Here is a 17,966-nt window from a genome sequence, read left to right as displayed (position 1 = left end):
GTCCCCATCTCACACTGAGCTTTACCATCAATACTTTTAGTTTAAATGTAGCAACACTGATTCATATTTCTCATAAAAAAAAGATTATATTTTCATTAAAGCTAGCTTACAGGAGCCACGTAAACATACTCAATAACAAGCACTGTAAGCTTATATCTAAACATTTAACCTTCCTTCAGTACCTTCAGTACTTTGTTCTTCTTCAGTAGGAATTGAGTGAAGATGAGGTGAAGGCTTGCAGACTATTACTCAGAGTAGGAGTTTTATGGAGTAAAGTGCACTGATTTTCAGCTATAGCAATTATCTAGTTTTGAGTTTAGAGGCAGTTCTGAAAAGCAATTGGGAGAAAATGTGTTCAGTCCCAGCTAAAAAAAAATAGTGATGAAAAAGAGACATCTTAATTTTTTTTAAACCAAGACCAGAAAAAATGTTGAAAGGAAGCATCATTTTCAAAATAATCTTAAAATGTGATGTGTTAATTTTTCTAATATATTCTTTATTTTTCAGTACAAATAATTTGAGATCTTTTCATGTTATAAATGGAGGAAAGTTTCACTAGAAGTTCTTTCTTGCTCCACTCAGTGCTTTGCAAAGCACTTTGATATATCTGCATGAGAAAGACTATTAGCAAGCTTTTTTAAACAAAGCAGCCACAAATCAGTAGCCTGTGCAGTACAAACTCCACTAACAAAACAACACTGCTGCAAGAGGCAGGGATATGGAAAAACCGTGATAATTCATATTATGTGATTGTCTTCCTCCAGTGCATGGCATAATTCTGATTAAAATTACTGGCAGTACTCAGTGTGCATCAAAGAAAAAACAGCTCCAGGAACTGACATCCTGTTAAATCTGGAAGAGCTATTATAGGCTAGTGGTTCAGTGTGGTTTTTGAAAACTTCCTAATGAAAAGCCAGTATGTATTATGCCCCTAAGCTTTTCTGGGCAATAATGCTGAACTACGTAAGCAAAGATGGCCAGCAATACACCCATATTTTATACTGAAATTTATAATAGTTTTTGCATGTGCAGAGATTTAAAGAATGTGTTTTGGACCTTTTTGTCCTTCTCAGAATCAAAACTAGATCCAAGAATCACAGAATGGCCGCGGTTGGAAGGGACCTCAAGGATCATGAATCTCCAACCCCCCTGAAAGCTGCTAGCTTTCTAAGCCTTTAAAAATATGTATGCTGCATGTATTTTTTTCTGATTGCACCTGTTATTATGCACTGAAACAAGCAGGTAAAATTAGGCAAGTTTTGATAGAGCCATAAAGTGTCAGCTGAGAAGCCTTACATCTTCTTTCCTGCCATAACCTGGTTTTAAAAGATAAGTTGGTTGTGATTCTTCATTTTAATTATGTAACAGTTGCCTTGTCTTAGCTAAGAAAATGCTTAATTAATTAAAAAACAAGACACAGGCATGAGTTAAATGATTTTCTGTTTCCATTCTTTTTCCAGTTGCAAGTATTACTTGCACATATGCTAAGGAGAACAGATTTGGTCCTACAAAGCCAACTTACGGTGACCATTCTTTCCCATGCAACCCGTCCCCTCAAGCAAAGATAATCAAATATACACAGGATTCCCATTTATCTATGTGTAAGAACTGAGGAAGGCCCACGCATCTATAATTATTCCAAACATTGGCATTTATTACGAAGTGATCTCAAACTGCTTTAAACACAGTATTGGCTCTAATTCCACACTGAATGTTCGTTAGAGCCTTGTAGTTACAAACTCATACGTGCAGAGGACTTAATCCTGCAATACACTGTTTAATAACGCTTGAAGATGAAAGCAGCTGAAACCTTTCAGCATTGGTGGTAAGAGTACAATTCTGCCAAGCCTTACTCATGCAAATAATCTTTATCCTTATGAGTGATAACATTGACTTGGCTTGTCAATTAGCTATTAAGTGTCTAATGGCTTGTAGTGATATGCTCAAGGTTGCCCCAAGTTTGACAGAAACAGCTATAGGACTTCCATCTTATCCATACTACAGAGGGTAAAGAACAAGTATATGTAGTATATCACCTGACGGCCTAGCAATGTATCTTCACAGAACTGGATGCAAAATGTACTGTGACAGTACTGTATGGCTACCTGCCTTTCTTTGAATACTTCGACCAAATTATCTGTATTTTCTCTATTAAAATCACCTATTGTTGTCATTAGGAAAAGAAAGGACACATGTATCACTAGATATTTTCCATCATTAAGTTAATTATCTATCTGTAGATTGTGTAGCAGCTTAATTTTTCTTGTGCTAATGATAGTCCCACTCAAAAAAGTGCAACATGAAGGGTTTTATCTGTGTTATTCATTGGCTAGGAAGTGATGTGTTTGGGACTGTTAGAGCTTCTCTGGTGACTATTTATTTAGATTGGAGAAAAAAAGAAATCAGTTTTACTTGGGGAAAAAAATAGCTAGAACTTTCGTTTAACATTACAAAAGAAGGCATTGCTTAATCCCTGAAGTAGGAAATTGCTTTTCTTCATGATCCATTGCTTTCATACTGTTTCTGGCTGCTGGTGCTGAAGAAAAGAAAAACTGTGTTCTCTTTCTGTTTTCACTGTATCTACTTTCTTATCCTCTGTGAAAACTTGACTGTTAATTTGTTGTTGAAGTAAATAAAGGGAGGAGGGAGCCTGCGCTATTTTGAGGCTTCTGAAAATATGGAAGCAAAGCAAAAGTGTATGCAGGAAACAGAAAAATGAAATTAAGGATTTGAAACAGCAAATCAAAGCTGAAGACGTGTGGTTTTTCTGTTCTTTGGATTGCTGGTTTAAGCTTATACCTACATTGGGCAGTGTGCTCCCAGAAGATGAATGTAACTAAAGAGTGCCTTTCCTTGTGTTCTGATCTCATATGTACACAGAGAGACAGCAAGTGATAACAGAAACAAAAGGCATAGCTGGCTGGAAATTATGCTATCTTGTTTCACTTTGCTTAGAACTCATTTTTTTTTTCTGTTAAAGCACCTATTGTTTTAATTGCTTCTAATATGCATTATGAAATTATGGCATGTTACAGCTCAGGGCTGGAAAATGCTAATAGACTGTAGCTAAGGAATGATAATTTAACTTCAGAAGTTGGAGCACTTAGTGATTGCCTGCTATTGTTGGGACAGGTCACAGAATGCATTCCAAAGTAATTAAAACTTAGCAGTTGCGGTTTATATTTTTCCCCTCCTAACAGCAGAAATTGTGTTTTCCTCTTCTATTAACAGTGATTCCTGCTTCTTATAATTATGTTGGGGTTTTTTTAATTTGTTTTATCCATTTAGTCTTGTAAATTAATCAAAGGTTATGCTAGCAAAATAGCAGTTTGAAAATAATTATCATAGTGAGTTTTTGATACAACGGAAAAGAAGCATGTAGGTTTTATTTTGAGGTTTTGCTTGTGCTAGCTCGATGAGGAAAATAGCAAGACCACACCATATGCCCAATAAAAGCTTCATTAGAAAGACATTAGCAGAGTAATCCAGGTTAGTCTGTGGTTTATTTTATTTAGAATGTAATAAGCTAAGTTCATTAGTTTGCAGACTTAATGTTTTCTACTGTACCTCAAAGCAACCAGTAACAATTCCGTTGAGACTCCGCAGATCTCACTGACACCTGTCAAGATAAACACATGGCTCTCTGGGGGAATCATCTTGGCAACATAACTGAGAAAATCTGGAAGAAAGTAAGTCTTTCACACAAAAAAAGTGTCACACGTTGTAAACTTTATTAATGATTTTTCGCATGCCTCTGAGGTCGTATATCTCTCTTTAAAGCAGGAGGAAAAAAGTCAAATCAATCTCTGAAGAATAAATATTTTGGAATGTACAATACTGCATTTGGAATGTATTTTAAAGAACTTGAAGGATATAGAATAATTATGCAATTTGAATTGAGCCTCAGAAAGGCTGTCTAAAACCAGCAATTGAATTCTGCATTCCCCCAGGGCTAATATATTAGATTACAAGGATTATTGTAGTGACAGTATTTTTGCCACTGCATTTAAGATTGTCAGCATTTCCATTTTAAACCTGCGTGTTCAGAAGTTCATAACTCAGCTATAGACATTTTCTTGGCACTACAAACACAGTTTCTGCAGAATGATGATGCATTTTCTTTAAAACAAACAAACAAAAGACTTAAAGCTAAATAAGTATTTGGACATTTTAAAGTTATGAATGCCAAAGTTAATGGTGTCCTCTTACAATTCTGCTTTTAACTGTGGTCATTTCTACATCCGATCTGTAACAGTACAGCTGTCTGGGATCTGAAGCAGTGTGTTGATGAGTGGACAAAATGATAGCAAGATGTTCCTTACCATTTTCTTTCTCTGTTAAAATTGTTACAGGACAAATAAGTTGAAGGAAGGCAGTGGGTAGGACTCCACCATACATCATCTTCTTTTCCAAGGACTAGAAGGATAGGGAAATAATCATGAACCAGGATGGAAGGCACCTGAGAAATCACATCAGGAAAATATGCTTAAGAATGTATTCATAGAGTTATACAGTGCTTTGAGTTGGAAAGGATCTCACAGATGATCCACTTGCAGCCCCCTGCTTTTAGCAGGGTCACCTCCCACTGGATCAGGCTGCCTAAAGCCCCATCCAGTCTGGTCTTGAAAGCCTCCAGATAGGGCATCCACAGCTTCTCTGAGCAACTTGATTCAGTATCTAAACATCTTCCAAATAAACAATTTCTTCCTAGTATGCAATCTAGATCTACTCTCTTTTAGTTTAAGTGTCTTACGCCTTTTTCTATCAGCGTACACCCACCCTGATAAAAAGTACCTCTCCAGCTCTCCTGCAGGCTCCCTTTAAGTACTGGAACGCCGCAATGAGGTCTCCCTGCAGCCTTCTCTTCTTCAGGCTAACAAACCCAGTTTTCTCAGCCTTTCTTCACAGAGGAAGTGTTCTAGCCCTGTGATGATCCCTGTGGCCCTCCTCTGGGCATGTTGTAATAAGACCATGTCTCCTGACTGTTCTTAGCTTTAGGCATTCCACCATTTAGGTCTTTCCCTTGTACCTGTGGGCTTCTCACCAAAGAAAAGGTGATCAGCTTTCTATTGCAAGCTCTTCAAATTCAATTTCCCATCTTAGGACCATTGCACTTGGAATTTAGTTTTAGCTTGGTCCTGATGTGGCACTTAATATCCCAGCTGTTATGTAAATCATAACAGGAGCTACACACAACCCAAAACACAGACTTCTATTTATGAAGATCTTTATAAACAAGTATGTTTCACTTATTCTTTGTATGCTGTACTGGACACAAAACAGCAGCATTCTGGGTTCTGTTACTGGCATCTACCTCTGATCTCATCAAACATCATGGTGACTAATTTGCAACTTATTTTAGAGTGGATTTTGTTGGTTTTTTTTCTTTGGTTGTTTGTTTTTTGTCCCTGTCCAGAGCATTTGCTGACTTCCATTTAGTAGCATTTAAGTTGCAGTCAAGGATCTCCCTGTCCTGCAGCAATGCAGTGCCAATTCCTGTGGCAGCACTGGTAGAAATCAGAGGCTTCTGCAAGTTCTGCAGCCGTCTAATTGCCCACAGAATTAAGTTCTAGTGCAGTAGTCCACAGAGAATATAACCTGCCCTGATTTGTACAGGACAATGAATTTCTTAAATGTCTCCATGTATATACATGTAGATTTGGCCTTAATTCCCATGGTTTCGTATTGGTATGAAAAGGGGAACCAAGCCAAAGTGTTAGCACCCTTTGTGCAAATTCAGACAAAAAAAATTAAAACACAAAATTGAATGGCATTACAGCATTGGCAGCCAGCAAAAGACAACTCCGGTGGAATATGAGCCATCCTCCTGACAGCAAGTCAAAGCAGGGCTAATGCAAGCAACAGTGCATGGAGTTGGCAAAGTGCCCTGCAGACTGATGGACCAACCAGGGTGATTTCAAACCAAGAGGGAGCTTCCTTTCAGAGTCAGCTCCTTGTTAAAAATGTTCTCCAACCATTCCCTTTTATTCTAAACTGAAAGGATGTGGCTTATGAATGGTTTCGGTAGGAAGAAACAAAATCGGCTTGCTTTTGACAACAAGGAATAGAAAGAGATTATTGCTCTCTTTATTCATGCAGAGTCAAGAAACATTTAATATGAAGATTTAAGCCTATTTGGATGGACAGATTTATGGTCAGAAAGATTTATTAGCTGTGGAGGGATTTATTTTTTTACAATACATAGAGAGAAAATACACGTTACAAGGAAAGCAAACTAAGTATTTTCATTGTCAACTTTTTTTTATATTATATAATTTATTTACAAAAAATATATATAGAAAAGGTAGATTACTACCAAACGTTAGATTTTCTGTGCATTTTATGACTACACAAATACTCCATCTATCTCTCCTAGAATTATGTTTTTACTTTCCAAGTCTCTAAGTAGTTCATATGATAAACTGTATTGGCTTCCTTTGCAAAGTAAAGGGTTCCTTTCCCTAAATTACGTGGATTTAGGACACAAACTGGCTGTTATTCTTATTCTCTGGTGACAGACCTGAGTTCTGCATCTTGCAATTCATTGGCTTTTAAAATAAGCACTTTCTCCTGTTTAAAAGAGGAAAACTAACACTTAAAATGGAAAATCAGACATCTGTAGTGTTGGAAGATCCTGGCTATAGGTCTTGAAAGTCATCAGAGTTTATAGCAGTAAGTGCTGATAGGTTAAACCTGATAGCTTGCACATTTTCTCCAATTTACTGTCTGTCAGACATACGAACGTAAATTCTTTCCTGATTAATTGCAATCACAGTTTCCGTAAGTTTTGAAATGAAATGTGATTCCATCCATAGCAGCAGAGAAAAACACAGGAAATGTGTTAAGAGTGTTCATTGAACAGCATTCTCTGTTATACAAACACATGTTTCTAGAGCTTTTTTTTCTATCCAAATTCACTATACATATTAGAGCTTCGGGAGTTTATGCACAGAAGTTGCAGTATAAAGTGTGGGATTTCATCTCTGGCGAACAGAGATGGGCAAAGAAGTCTGGTTGTGTAAGAAGGCACTTAACCTAAAGGAGCCCTGAATTTAACTGACAACTTCTGCTAGCCTAAGGCACGGTCTGCACTGAAGCTTTGCTGGTGTCGCCAAGTTGTTTATCTTAACTGATGTAACTATATTGACAAGAATCGGGATGTAGGCACATAAAGTTGTACCAGCAAGAAAAAGCCCATTTTATTCAGTGAAATAATGTAAATTATACTCGTGGAAGTAGTCGTTTTGTTTTTGTAAGTTTTAGTTGGGAGCATTTGGCATTTACAGGGTAATGGCATAGCTCAGTAGAAGAAACGAGGAAAAGATGTGTTTTTACAATTAAGGATATTCTTGCTCATAAACCTAGGCAGCTACTGGTATTAATAGAGCACTTGGTAGAGATAACTTGATTAAAAGTCACATTTACTATCCATGTGACCTGCATAGGGTAAGTGTTAAATGGGGTTAAAACAACTCCATTAAATTAGCTTCGCTGAGCTAAAATTTGGGCACATTTCCAAAATGCTGAAAACTACCGGGTGATCACTGTAGTTTATTGTCACAGCTTATTTGCTATGCCTCTAATAGGACATTTATTTGTTTACACAAACTCCGTTTACTGCCTTTCTGTTCCCCTTCTTCCTTCTTTGGGTGAGGCCTTCACAGCCTGATACCACAGTGCTGATCGTGGTGGATACACGATTCCGTGCCCTTGGGAATTGCAGTCAGATTATTTCAACTTCAACTAGTCCTCAGCTAACAGAGATTCAGACTCACTCTTATGTCAGCAGGGGGTAAAAAAGAAAGTATTTTAAATAAGAAAATGGTGCTTACCATTGGTTTTCATAATGTTTACTTGCAGATGCTTTCAACTTTTACTTTTCATTAAAAAGCTTAACTCTGAGTGCGAAGGCTCCCAATTAAGAGTTTTAAATAAAACATGAAAAGACCAGAAGTATCTTACCACCAAGATTTGCTTCAAATTAGAAAGAAGTGCTTGTTACAAAAAAAAAAAAAAAAAAACCCTAATCAAGAAAGGATTTTATTTCCTCACATTTCCTTCTTTTACTTTTCTGTTCCCATCCTTCTTTTGCTTTCATGCACACTTAATTCTTCAACCTCCTTTTCCCTTTCTGTTATCCTTTCCATTATCCATCTTCTGGTGCTTTTTCCACAAATTATTTCTCCCCGTTTCTCACCCATGTACTGCATTAGATCACCTTTCACTTCCTTGAAACTTGGATAATCTCCTCGTTTCTTTCCATGGTTCAGAGTGCAGAGCCAGGAAAATGCCAAATGTCATTAAAATTAGAGAGTACTTAAAATTAGCACACATAGGAGCACATGGCCAGATCCAGAAAAGGATGCCTACCTAGGCTTGTGCCTCTCCATTCACATTTTCACCGAGTAACTAAATAAGATGCCTAAGTAGGGTTGTGGAGATTGGCTTTTGTGTCCTCAGCAGCAAAATAATCCACCAATTTAGAAGCCCCTAAATAGCATTTAACATCATGTAACACCTAAAAATAATCAAGGAATTACAGAAACATATAGAAAAGACCATTAAGATCAGTATGTCCACCTGCTAACTCATCCCTACCATTTTCACTGCCGTGTCCCTCAGTGCCACATCTCCATGGTTCCTGAGCACCTCAAGGGACAGTGATTCCACCATCTCCCTGGGCAGCCTGTACCAGTGTATCACCACTGCTCTGGAGAATGTTTTTTTCCAAATATACAATCTATCTAATGAAAAGGAAAAATAACTGCTCTAAGTAGTCTCCAAGCAGAAATTTGAACTAGAAACTTTAGTGGCGATTGCGCACGCGCACTGCGTAAATATACATTTAAGAATGTGAGCACTTAAACTCTTTTTATTTTCAATTAAATATTAAATGAAGTACTTCTGAAGTACGTAAACATTTTATTCATCTGCCCTTGGTATTTAAGTACTTTATGCCTTTATACTCCATATCACCGTGATGGAGGTGGCAGATGGAGTAAAAACTTAGATGAAGGTACTCAGGCAACAAATGTACCTAATAAGACAAAGAATACAAAGACCTACAGTTGTGTCCACACCAAAGCTTGGATTTTAGTTGAACAAACTTAAGCTCAGGTTGGAAGGGTTCTGTACAAAGATCTGTTGTAAGGCTACAACTAACAGGAACCCCACAGCAAAACCCTGCCTTCCTGGATGCCCAAAGAGAAACTCCCACTGAGCAGTAGCAGAACAGAACTCATGATGGGGGCTTAAAAGAGCCAAGCAGGAGATGGCCTAGGAGGACTTGCCAGCTGAGATTCACTGTGCCAACTGTACTGTTACACGACTGGCAGTACAGCTTCCTACTGCAGGGAAGTGCATGTCTTTCAAAATATTGTAGGCTGACTACTATCATTAAGAACAATCAGTTAACTACTGCATGCTTCTAAAGCAACTTGTCAACAGTTTAGCAAAAACCTGGTTCTGGTGACTGAAATATTTTGTTTTCTGAGTCGAATTGATAGAAAACAGTAGTATGTATGGATAATGTGCATTACTTGCAGGAACAGGAAATAGACTTTGGGGGCTTGAATTTTAGCGAAGCTGACAAATCTAGGCTGTTTCTTTGAGGAGTTGAGAGATTTTATTGTATTGGATTTTCTTTTTAAACCATGAACTGTTTATTGGGGTTTTGCTGTTGGTTGGTCGATTGTTTTGGTGGCTTTTTTTTTGTTTTTTTTTTTTGGAGAGGTGACAGTGCACAGCATTGCAAGCTGATAGGTTGGAAATGTGAGATTCTCATTTCTTTTGCACAAAGGCTTCCCAGAAGCACAGGTGGGAGAAGTCCCTGAGTTTCTTACACACTGTCTTGCCGTTTTGCAAGCCAGCGCTGGGTTAGCGGGGCAGACGTGAGTTTGCATGAAGCCTGGGAAAGGTTTGGGTGCTAAGCCTGTTGGTTAATGTTTGTTTGTTTCCCTGGAGAGCTTCCATCGTTGCATGAAGGGTTTTTACAATTTGCCCCAGCGGCTCTGCTATACTTGCAGATGGGCGATGTTTCCAGCCTGGGGACGGAAATCTGTATCCCCTCGGGGCAGGGTGGGGGCTGCAGCCGCTCCCTTGGCTCCACTCGGGGTTTTGCGTCTCGCCCCAAGGGAACGACGCTTGCTGGGCTGAGCAGAGCAGGATGAAAAGCTTTTCCTTTCCTACAGCCTCCGCGGCTGAGTAAGGATTTGCAACTTCGGATGGCATCCGCGCAAATTAGAAAGTACCTCAGCAAACCGCAGCGGTTTTGCGTTTGAAATGAATGCGAAGCGTATTAAAAAAAAAAAAAAAAAAAAAAAAAAGAAAGAAAGAAAAGAAAGAAAGAAAGAAAAAAGGCATTTTCACACCCACCGCTCGCCCTCTCCCTTTCACGCATCCGCACCCATGATCTCATGCCGCCGAAGGCACGGCACGGGATTACGGGAGGCTGGGAGCGGCAGCGTGTGGCTCTCACACCCTGTTGTGCCCAGGTGCGGTACTGCAGGGGCTGCGCTGCTCCGCGCGGTATCGCCCCGCACGGCGGCGGGGGCTGAGGCGGCCCCTCCCGCTGCGGTGGGGGCGAGGCGGCGGCGGGGCCCCGCAGCTGGAGGTGGGGTGGGGTGGGGGGGATCGACAACAGGGACGTTTCCTAACCCGGCTGGTGGCGGCAGGGCAGACTAAGGCAGGGAAATGAAATAAAATAAACCAAAACACTACAACCTCCTCTCCTCCCTCCCGCCCCCCCCCCCCGAGCCGAAACTCTTTGTTAGGCGCCATGTGTGTAATTAGCGGAGAATCAAAGCCGCTGCTCGAAAAGACAGAGGTACCGTCTGATGGGTGAAGTTTAGGTCAATTAAAAGACCCGAAAGCGTTCATTTTGAGAAGAAAGCGGGCTTTTGAGACGTTGCCACAGGGGAGCTCTCCTCGTTCCGCGGGGCGGCCGTCCGCCCGTGTTGTGCCCGCACCGCCCGAGCCGCCTTCTGGCAGCTCCGGAGCGGAGCGCGATTGTGTGGGAGCTGAACTCAGCCTCCCTCCTTAACATAGGCTCGTCCTCTGCATTGCATCCAGGCTTCAGTGATTTGCTGTTTGGAGACTGCAGATTTGCATAGCCCTGCTCTTCGCGAGCGTGGTTATTTCTTTTCTTTTTTTTTTTTTTTTTTTTCTTTTTCCCAGCTTCTTTCATAAGGGTGCACTATTCTCCCTGAAAACATCCTCGGGTATTACAGTCAGTAGTCAGAGAACCAAGCTTGCCGGAGCAGCCCGCTCATTGTCTGGGTGCGAGTGTGCGTGTGTGTGCGCGTGTGTGTGAGAGCGGGTGTGCGTGTGCACGCCGCTCCGAGGGGCTCACCAGTTCGGAGATGAATGGAAGGAAGAGCAGCAGTTTGATTTTTCTCCGCTTTCCCAGCGCCGGCTGATGGAGTGGCATCCCCTTTTTTCTTCCTTAGCAGAAATGTGGCACCGTTGGCTACCCCGCGGATTTCTGAGGATGGGGGAACGCAGGGCGCTCTCGTAAACCTTTGCAACTGTGGAGTGTTGTTAATGAGCGGCGGCCCCGGGAAAGCTGAAACTAGCGATTGCGTGAGCGCGGGGCTATTCCTCTCTTCCACCTCTTTGCCAAGGCTCTCACCTGCCTGGATCTTCCGCCTCTGACTATGTCTCGGATTGTTTTGGGTAGAAGAAGACCAGGAGAAAAGGATCCCCGGCAGCTTTCCCGCAGGGAAGAGATGGCTCGCCTGGTGCCGTGAGCCGACGGCCCCGGCTGCGTGTGTGCGAGCGCTCCCGCCCAAAGTTTGCCTTCTTCGCCGCGGCTGCCGCTCCCCCCGAGGCCGCCGCGCACCGAGGATGGGGGGGTTGCTCAGGGGCAGCCCCGAGCCGAGCCCCGCCGGCGGCAGCGGCGGCAGCGCTGGGGGCCGCCTGGCGCTGCTCTGGATAGTCCCGCTCACGCTCAGCGGCCTCCTTGGGGTGGCGTGGGGAGCCTCCAGCCTGGGCGCTCACCACATTCACCATTTCCACGGCAGCAGCAAACATCATTCAGTGCCTATCGCTATCTACAGGTCACCGGCTTCCTTGCGAGGCGGACACGGTGGGTTCGGACACGCCGCTCGGTTTCCCGCGGGGCGGGGTGGGCGCCCGGGCCGTGCCCGTCCCGCTGCTCCCGTCGAGGAGCCGGCGGGCGGGGGTTCGGCCGGCCGAACGGGCGGGAGGAGCCCGGGGCCGGCGCTGGGACTTCCCCCGGGGACCGCGGCGTCCCCACGCTGCTCCCCACGGACCCTCTCCGCCGCGGGGCATCCGCCTCCTGCAGCCGCTGCCCCCAACCGGGACAGCCCCGGCCCTCGCCCCCCGGTGCCCCCCGTCCCAGCCGGGGGTGCCAGACGAGCGGGGCGGGCGGGGCTGTGTCCTGCGGAGAGGGGCAGGGCAGGGCCGGGCGCTCAGGGACCCGGCGGGGAGCGAGGGGCGGGGAGGGAGCCCGTGCGCCGCTGAAAGCGCTGCGAGGTTGGAGTCCTTCCCATTCATTACCTTGGTGGAAAGTCGATGAACTAAGGCAGAGGTCAGCTAATTATGTAGAGGATCGGGAAATAAGCGGTTCATTGCCCAGAAGGTGGAATAATGCTGCTGTCGTGGTCCGGAGAGGGACAGAGATTTAAAAAATAAATAAATAAATAAAAATTCCTTTATGGTGTAAATGCTCAAGAATTACAGTCCTATAACACTTAGTTTCTGAAGTGATGGGAAGCTGCTTCGGTGTCCTTTAAACAGTGCTGTTACAGTTTTTCTTTTTGCATATCTACTTAGACGAACCTACACATAAATACATGTGAAATAGACATGAGTATGCTCAGCGTTGCTTTAAAAGAAAGCTAAGCACCAGACTGTGTTTTAGGGATTTAAAAGCAAAGCCTCCCTTTGTCTCCGAGGGAGGGGAAAAAAAGATAAAGAAAAACCCGTGTTGGGCTTCTGATTAGATTATACAGCTTCATTCCTCTTCATTTTCTCATCTCGCCTTGCTTCATTTGCACGATCATGCGATGTCATTTACAAGATTTGCAAAGTGAAAACCAGATCTCCTGTTTAACCTTTGCATCTCTGGGCGAGGTGACCCAGTTGCGGGCACGAAGTAGTTAGGATTCAGTGGGTTGGGTTGTTAGGTTTTTTTCAGTGATTAACAGTGCCAACGTTGGAGGATGTGATTGCATTGTTCACCTGAAAATTTCCTTTGTGTGCTGAAGATTCCCTCAGTGGTAAACTGCCAAAAAGGCAGAATGTACAGAAATGACTCTTCTGGAGCATTTTGTTAATTAAAAAAGAAGTTAGATGTCTGGGCTAATCCAAAAGAGAGAGGGACAGAAATTCAGGCCACCACTCTCCGCTGTAGTGTGTTCAGGCAGCACAAGACTGAGAATGCTGCATGCTTTGTATTGGATGTGCTTAAAGGGGAAAATTAGAGATGTATGTGTGCACATATTCATATATACTTACTGTTCTTTGGAGTTTTGTACATCTGGGGATATCGTTTTGTGGCTTGCTGGTAATTTGAGGGGAGGCTAAAACAATGAGGGGAAAAGAAATGTAATCATATAAGTGCCAGCCATAATTCTCTAGAATGCATTTTAAAATCACACCTTTTGCCAATTTTTAAAAACGTTACCTTGGACCCAGTCAAAGGATAATGGTGCAGAAAGGCAACTCTTGGAGGAAATGAGTCTTGTTAAGGGAAATGAAAGATGAAGTGGTGGACCTGACATGTAAGGACTTCATAGGGAAGCCCAGGAGCCTCTCCAGAAGTTAAGTAGCTGATTTTACAAAATGAAAGATGTTACATGTCATAAGAAGGCATTTCGGAGCATTTACCTGATAACTCTAAGCGTCCTTGATTTTCTGTGCTTATCAGAAGCTCTACAATTGGATGGCATTTTAAAATATCTAATTTCTTCCATTATTAATTCTTCAGAGAGGTGTTCCCGTTTTCTTCTGTGAGCTTGGCAGGAACATTTGTCTTTATGGCTGAGCAGGGTTGGACGCAGCTCCTGTAGAGTCCATCGCCACATTTCTGAGCATCAGTCGGAGAGCACTGAGTGAAGGGCTGCTTATTCCTCACCCTGACATCAGAGGGCACTTCTGCAGAGTCTCAGCCCATGCTGGTTTAGCATGAGCTTGTTGTATCCTGACTTGTATCCTTCAGCACCCCTGGCTTCAGCATTAGCTCCATTTAGCATTAGCTTCATTCAGTTCAGAGTTTTTCCATTCCAGTCTAGCACGAACGCACATAAAGGTTGCAGTCTTTGCCGTGACCTCCTGCCTGCCTTTTTGTTGCTTTGCCAGTTTTCTGCAGCGTGGTACCTGTTACAAGTTGAGAAGGTCTTCTAGGGTAGGTCAATTAGTCAATCCCCTGAAAACATCGCACTCTAATGTTGTGAGTCAGAGGTGTTGAAAGAAGGAGAAACGATCACTTTTCCCAGCCATTCAATAAATGTCACCACAGTGCTCAGGCATCCACACCTTCCTCCTCTACCCCTGGCACCAGCTAGCACTACCACCCCCATCTGCTCAGCTTTGCTTTGCTTTTCTATTCTTTCCATTTTCCTTCAGCCAACCTCTTCTAGCTAATAGTATAAGCAAAGCCAGAAACCTGGTGTGGCTGGATTTTTGCCACTTCTTTTGACAAACCAAACCACAGTCTTGCTGCTAACACTCTCTTCAGGTAAATTTGCTGGGGATTTGCTTAGTAGCATGATCTCACGTGGTTTTAGCTGTCAGTGTTGTTCCTCAGAGAGACAAACAGAATACTAACCAAGCAATTAGCTCATCCTATTACATAAAAAGTAGTTCACCACATAGTTTTTTTTTTTAATATTTAAAAGTAAAAGTTAAACATCTTTCAAGTAGGTTTTTTTTGTTGTTGTTTGTTGTTTTTTGTTTTTTGTTTAGCCTTCTGACTCTCATTAAACTTGGAAAGGTGACAGATGGCTGAAGGAATCAAGAGTTTAACCACAGGAAGAAATAGGAAAATAACTCTCTCTGTGTTGTGGCAATATGCAGAGAAATGCAGAGAAGTAAGAAAGAGAATAACATTCACAAATGTAAGTCCTGGGCTGCTCAGTTCTTACCAGGAGTCTCTGCAGTACGCAGGGCATTTGGTGACCTATGTTCCTGTCTTCTTGGTCCATTTAAGAGTTAGGTTATTGCTTTTGTTGTAGCTTATGTGGAGTGAAAATTGCACGTTGAATGAGGAAAAACGTTTAAGTGTAGCTGTACCGGTAGCTGTCGTCATCCTCATTCACCTTCCTTTCTACAGATGCCTCTTTGGTCTCTAGTCAGTTGGGCCTTTTGTTGTCCCCCAACTCCTTGTTCAGTCAGTAAATGACAAGTATGAATGGCTATTTATTCTGGCTGTTTCTTCTCTGTGTGTCTCAGGTTGTTGTGCAGGTGGTTTTCTGATGAATGTAAGTTGATTCTATTTATTTATATATGTATATATATTTGCCAGAGCAGGAGCCAGGAGGTGACTAATGAAATGTGCATGTCGGTTTGTGCTTGTGCTTGGAAAGAAAAGGCAAAAATGAGGAGGGAATAGGATCTGTGGGCTCACAGCAGAACAGATTCAGCTGATATATATGTATAGGGGTGATGCATCAAAGGACTTGGGTTAACATGGGACCACAGCGGGGCAGTTGTTAATAAAGCAGGAGTTTGGTGCTGGGATGCACCTGGGACCTTTGTGGTGGAAAGATTTTAAGCAACTGAGCAGAGGAAGTAAAGAAGTGTTTCAGCAGCAAAGTTCCTGAGCAGGAGGAAGGGTCTGTGGAAAATGCGGGCTTAGGGAAAAAGAGTTAGCTGTGAGGTTTCAGAGGTGACAGCTGATGCTGAGCACAGGAATTGTGTGCTACCATTGCACGTATCCTCGCAAAGTGTTTTCTACCCAGAAGCTGATGAGAAAGCAAGAATAAACACACAGACCTCCCACTTTTAAGCTAAGCTGCTTTCTTCCAGTCTCTGCTTTGTCATTTCTGTTGAAGTTGGTGTGCACTACATATATCCAAACTATGTCCACTTAGAGACACTTCTGTAACAGTCACCAGCTCAGCCTTACTGGCATGGCAGATAGTGAGCTGGATCAGGCAGCCCTTGTTCAGTGAAGATGCTCACTGAACTCCCCAGGAGCTTTCAGGAAGAATAGCAAGGTCAGAATTGCAACAACACTGCAGTAAAATCATTTGTGCTAGTCTAATGAAGAATACAATCAAAGCAACTTTGAAAAATCTGCCTAGGAAGTATAGGTAGCATTTTATCTGTGTAAGAAAATGGTAAAGACTTACTAACAGGAAAATATGCTTTTATAGCCTTTTTATTTTTTTTTTCATAGACTGGAATTGCTATGTCTGCCTGTAATTATAATAAAACAAATATTTTAAGGATGAGTGTAAATGAAATGTCATTTCCCAGTTAGAATATGCTTATCATGTTGCAGAAAAGGGTTATGTTTTGATTAAGACACCAAATGTAAATGTTTCCAGATGTTCAAGTATTGTTGCACAACGTAGTATTAGAGGTAGAAGTGAAAAAGTCTCATCATTGTGTTTTAATTGCTTTTTTAAAAGAGATCTTTCTCTTAATGTTTTTTTTTTTTTTCTTTTTTTAAATGTGTTTGTATATCAGAAGCTTCTTATTTTATATCCTCTTTTCATTCGCAAGTTTCCAAATACCTCCTGGTTCTCCTACTCTGAATACTTCTTATACATAAATGAGGCATTTCCGTATTTTAAGACTGCAAAGCATAGCAGCTTTCTCCACATTTTTAAATTACATAAATTTTATATCTCCTTTCAAAATTTTCAATATACTCCCATCAGTTATTATCCTCATCAGCTGCCAAAGTATTAACATCAGTTGGAATAAAATGAATAACAAAGCAATTTCAGTCAGCATAGTGGTTAATTGGCAGTGCAGTTAGATATGCAAAATAGGAAGTGTGGTTTCTATATTATTATTTCTGTCAGTATGGCTTGTCAAAGAGGCATACAGTCTTGAGCAGTATTGCAGACAGTCTGGAGCACTATAATCAAAAGTGGAATGCTGCTCATGGATTTCTGATAAGCATCTTTATACAAGCCCTGCTGCCTTCGTACATGCAGAGCTATTGATTGACTGGGGTGCCTTTACAAGAGCTAAACAAATAACAACACTGTTGTCACTTATCAGTGATGCCACTTTTGCCACAGCCTGTGGTAACCATGTTTTTCCAGATTTAAGCATGTTTCATTGTCTTTTAATCAAATACTGTTTGAAATAAGTTATCAGAAGAAATTAATTTAGCATTCAATAGAGTGTACTTCCCACTGTTTCTAATTTTCAAAGATGGATTTTCACTGATAGCTAGAAGTTTTCTTGGCTTGAAGGGAGATTTCTGTCTCTTCATTTCAATCTGAGAAGAACTCTCTAGACTGAACTCTAACTGTCTGAACTCAGTGCCCAGCATGAATAAGGGCAAACAATTCTGAATTCCTAATATCTTGTCAGTTTTCTCACACAGAGGATCATTACATCTAACCATAGGATGCTTGATCATTTTATTTTCAACAGAACCCATAGGTCAGTTTATTGGAGCCCATTTTGTTGTCTTTTCCTTGGTCAAAGCTTGCAATAGCCCGTAACCTCTTCAAACAATCAACATGACATTTCTGACCTCCTTCCTCTCTTTTCCCAATATCAGTTAATTTATCTCCTTGTTATTAAGTTTAATGTCCTCAGGTCTGCCACAATATCTGTAGCAATGTTTTTCTAAAATAACAACTTCCATTCAAGTTTGTAAATACAGTGTAGGCAGAGCTGATAGATCTTGCTGTGATAATAAGTTGACTTGTGAATGTAGCTGTGATTATAAGTGGAATGAAACAATCTGATTTGATGAAAGAAGTGTATTATAAATAACGGCACAGCTCTATAAAGTTAGAAGCAACTGACATAAA

General features: G+C 41.8%; 1 protein-coding gene across 13 annotated transcripts in view; it reads left to right on the top strand.

Moving 5' to 3' along the window:
* NRXN1 (neurexin 1) overlaps nucleotides 1-17,966 on the top strand; it is a 645,099-nt gene that overhangs the window by 370,334 nt on the left and 256,799 nt on the right. Inside the window, exon 1 of one of the 13 annotated variants that reach the window (XM_085218898.1) lies at nucleotides 11,003-12,085. The exons of 10 other annotated variants lie outside the window; for them this stretch is intronic. In XM_085218898.1, coding sequence (XP_085075024.1) covers nucleotides 11,845-12,085 — 241 coding nt within the window. In that variant the 5' untranslated portion in view covers nucleotides 11,003-11,844. Of the gene's footprint in view, nucleotides 1-11,002; nucleotides 12,086-17,966 lie in introns of those variants that run through there. 2 more of the 13 variants (XM_085218897.1, XM_085218896.1) reach the window with 2 other exon arrangements.

This window comes from Meleagris gallopavo, chromosome 2, assembly GCF_905368555.1.
Source record: "Meleagris gallopavo chromosome 2, MGAL_WU_HG_1.1, whole genome shotgun sequence".
Taxonomy (NCBI): Eukaryota; Metazoa; Chordata; class Aves; order Galliformes; family Phasianidae; genus Meleagris; species Meleagris gallopavo.
The sequence above is the reverse complement of the archived record's forward strand: the minus strand, read 5'-3'. Positions and strand labels throughout refer to the sequence as shown.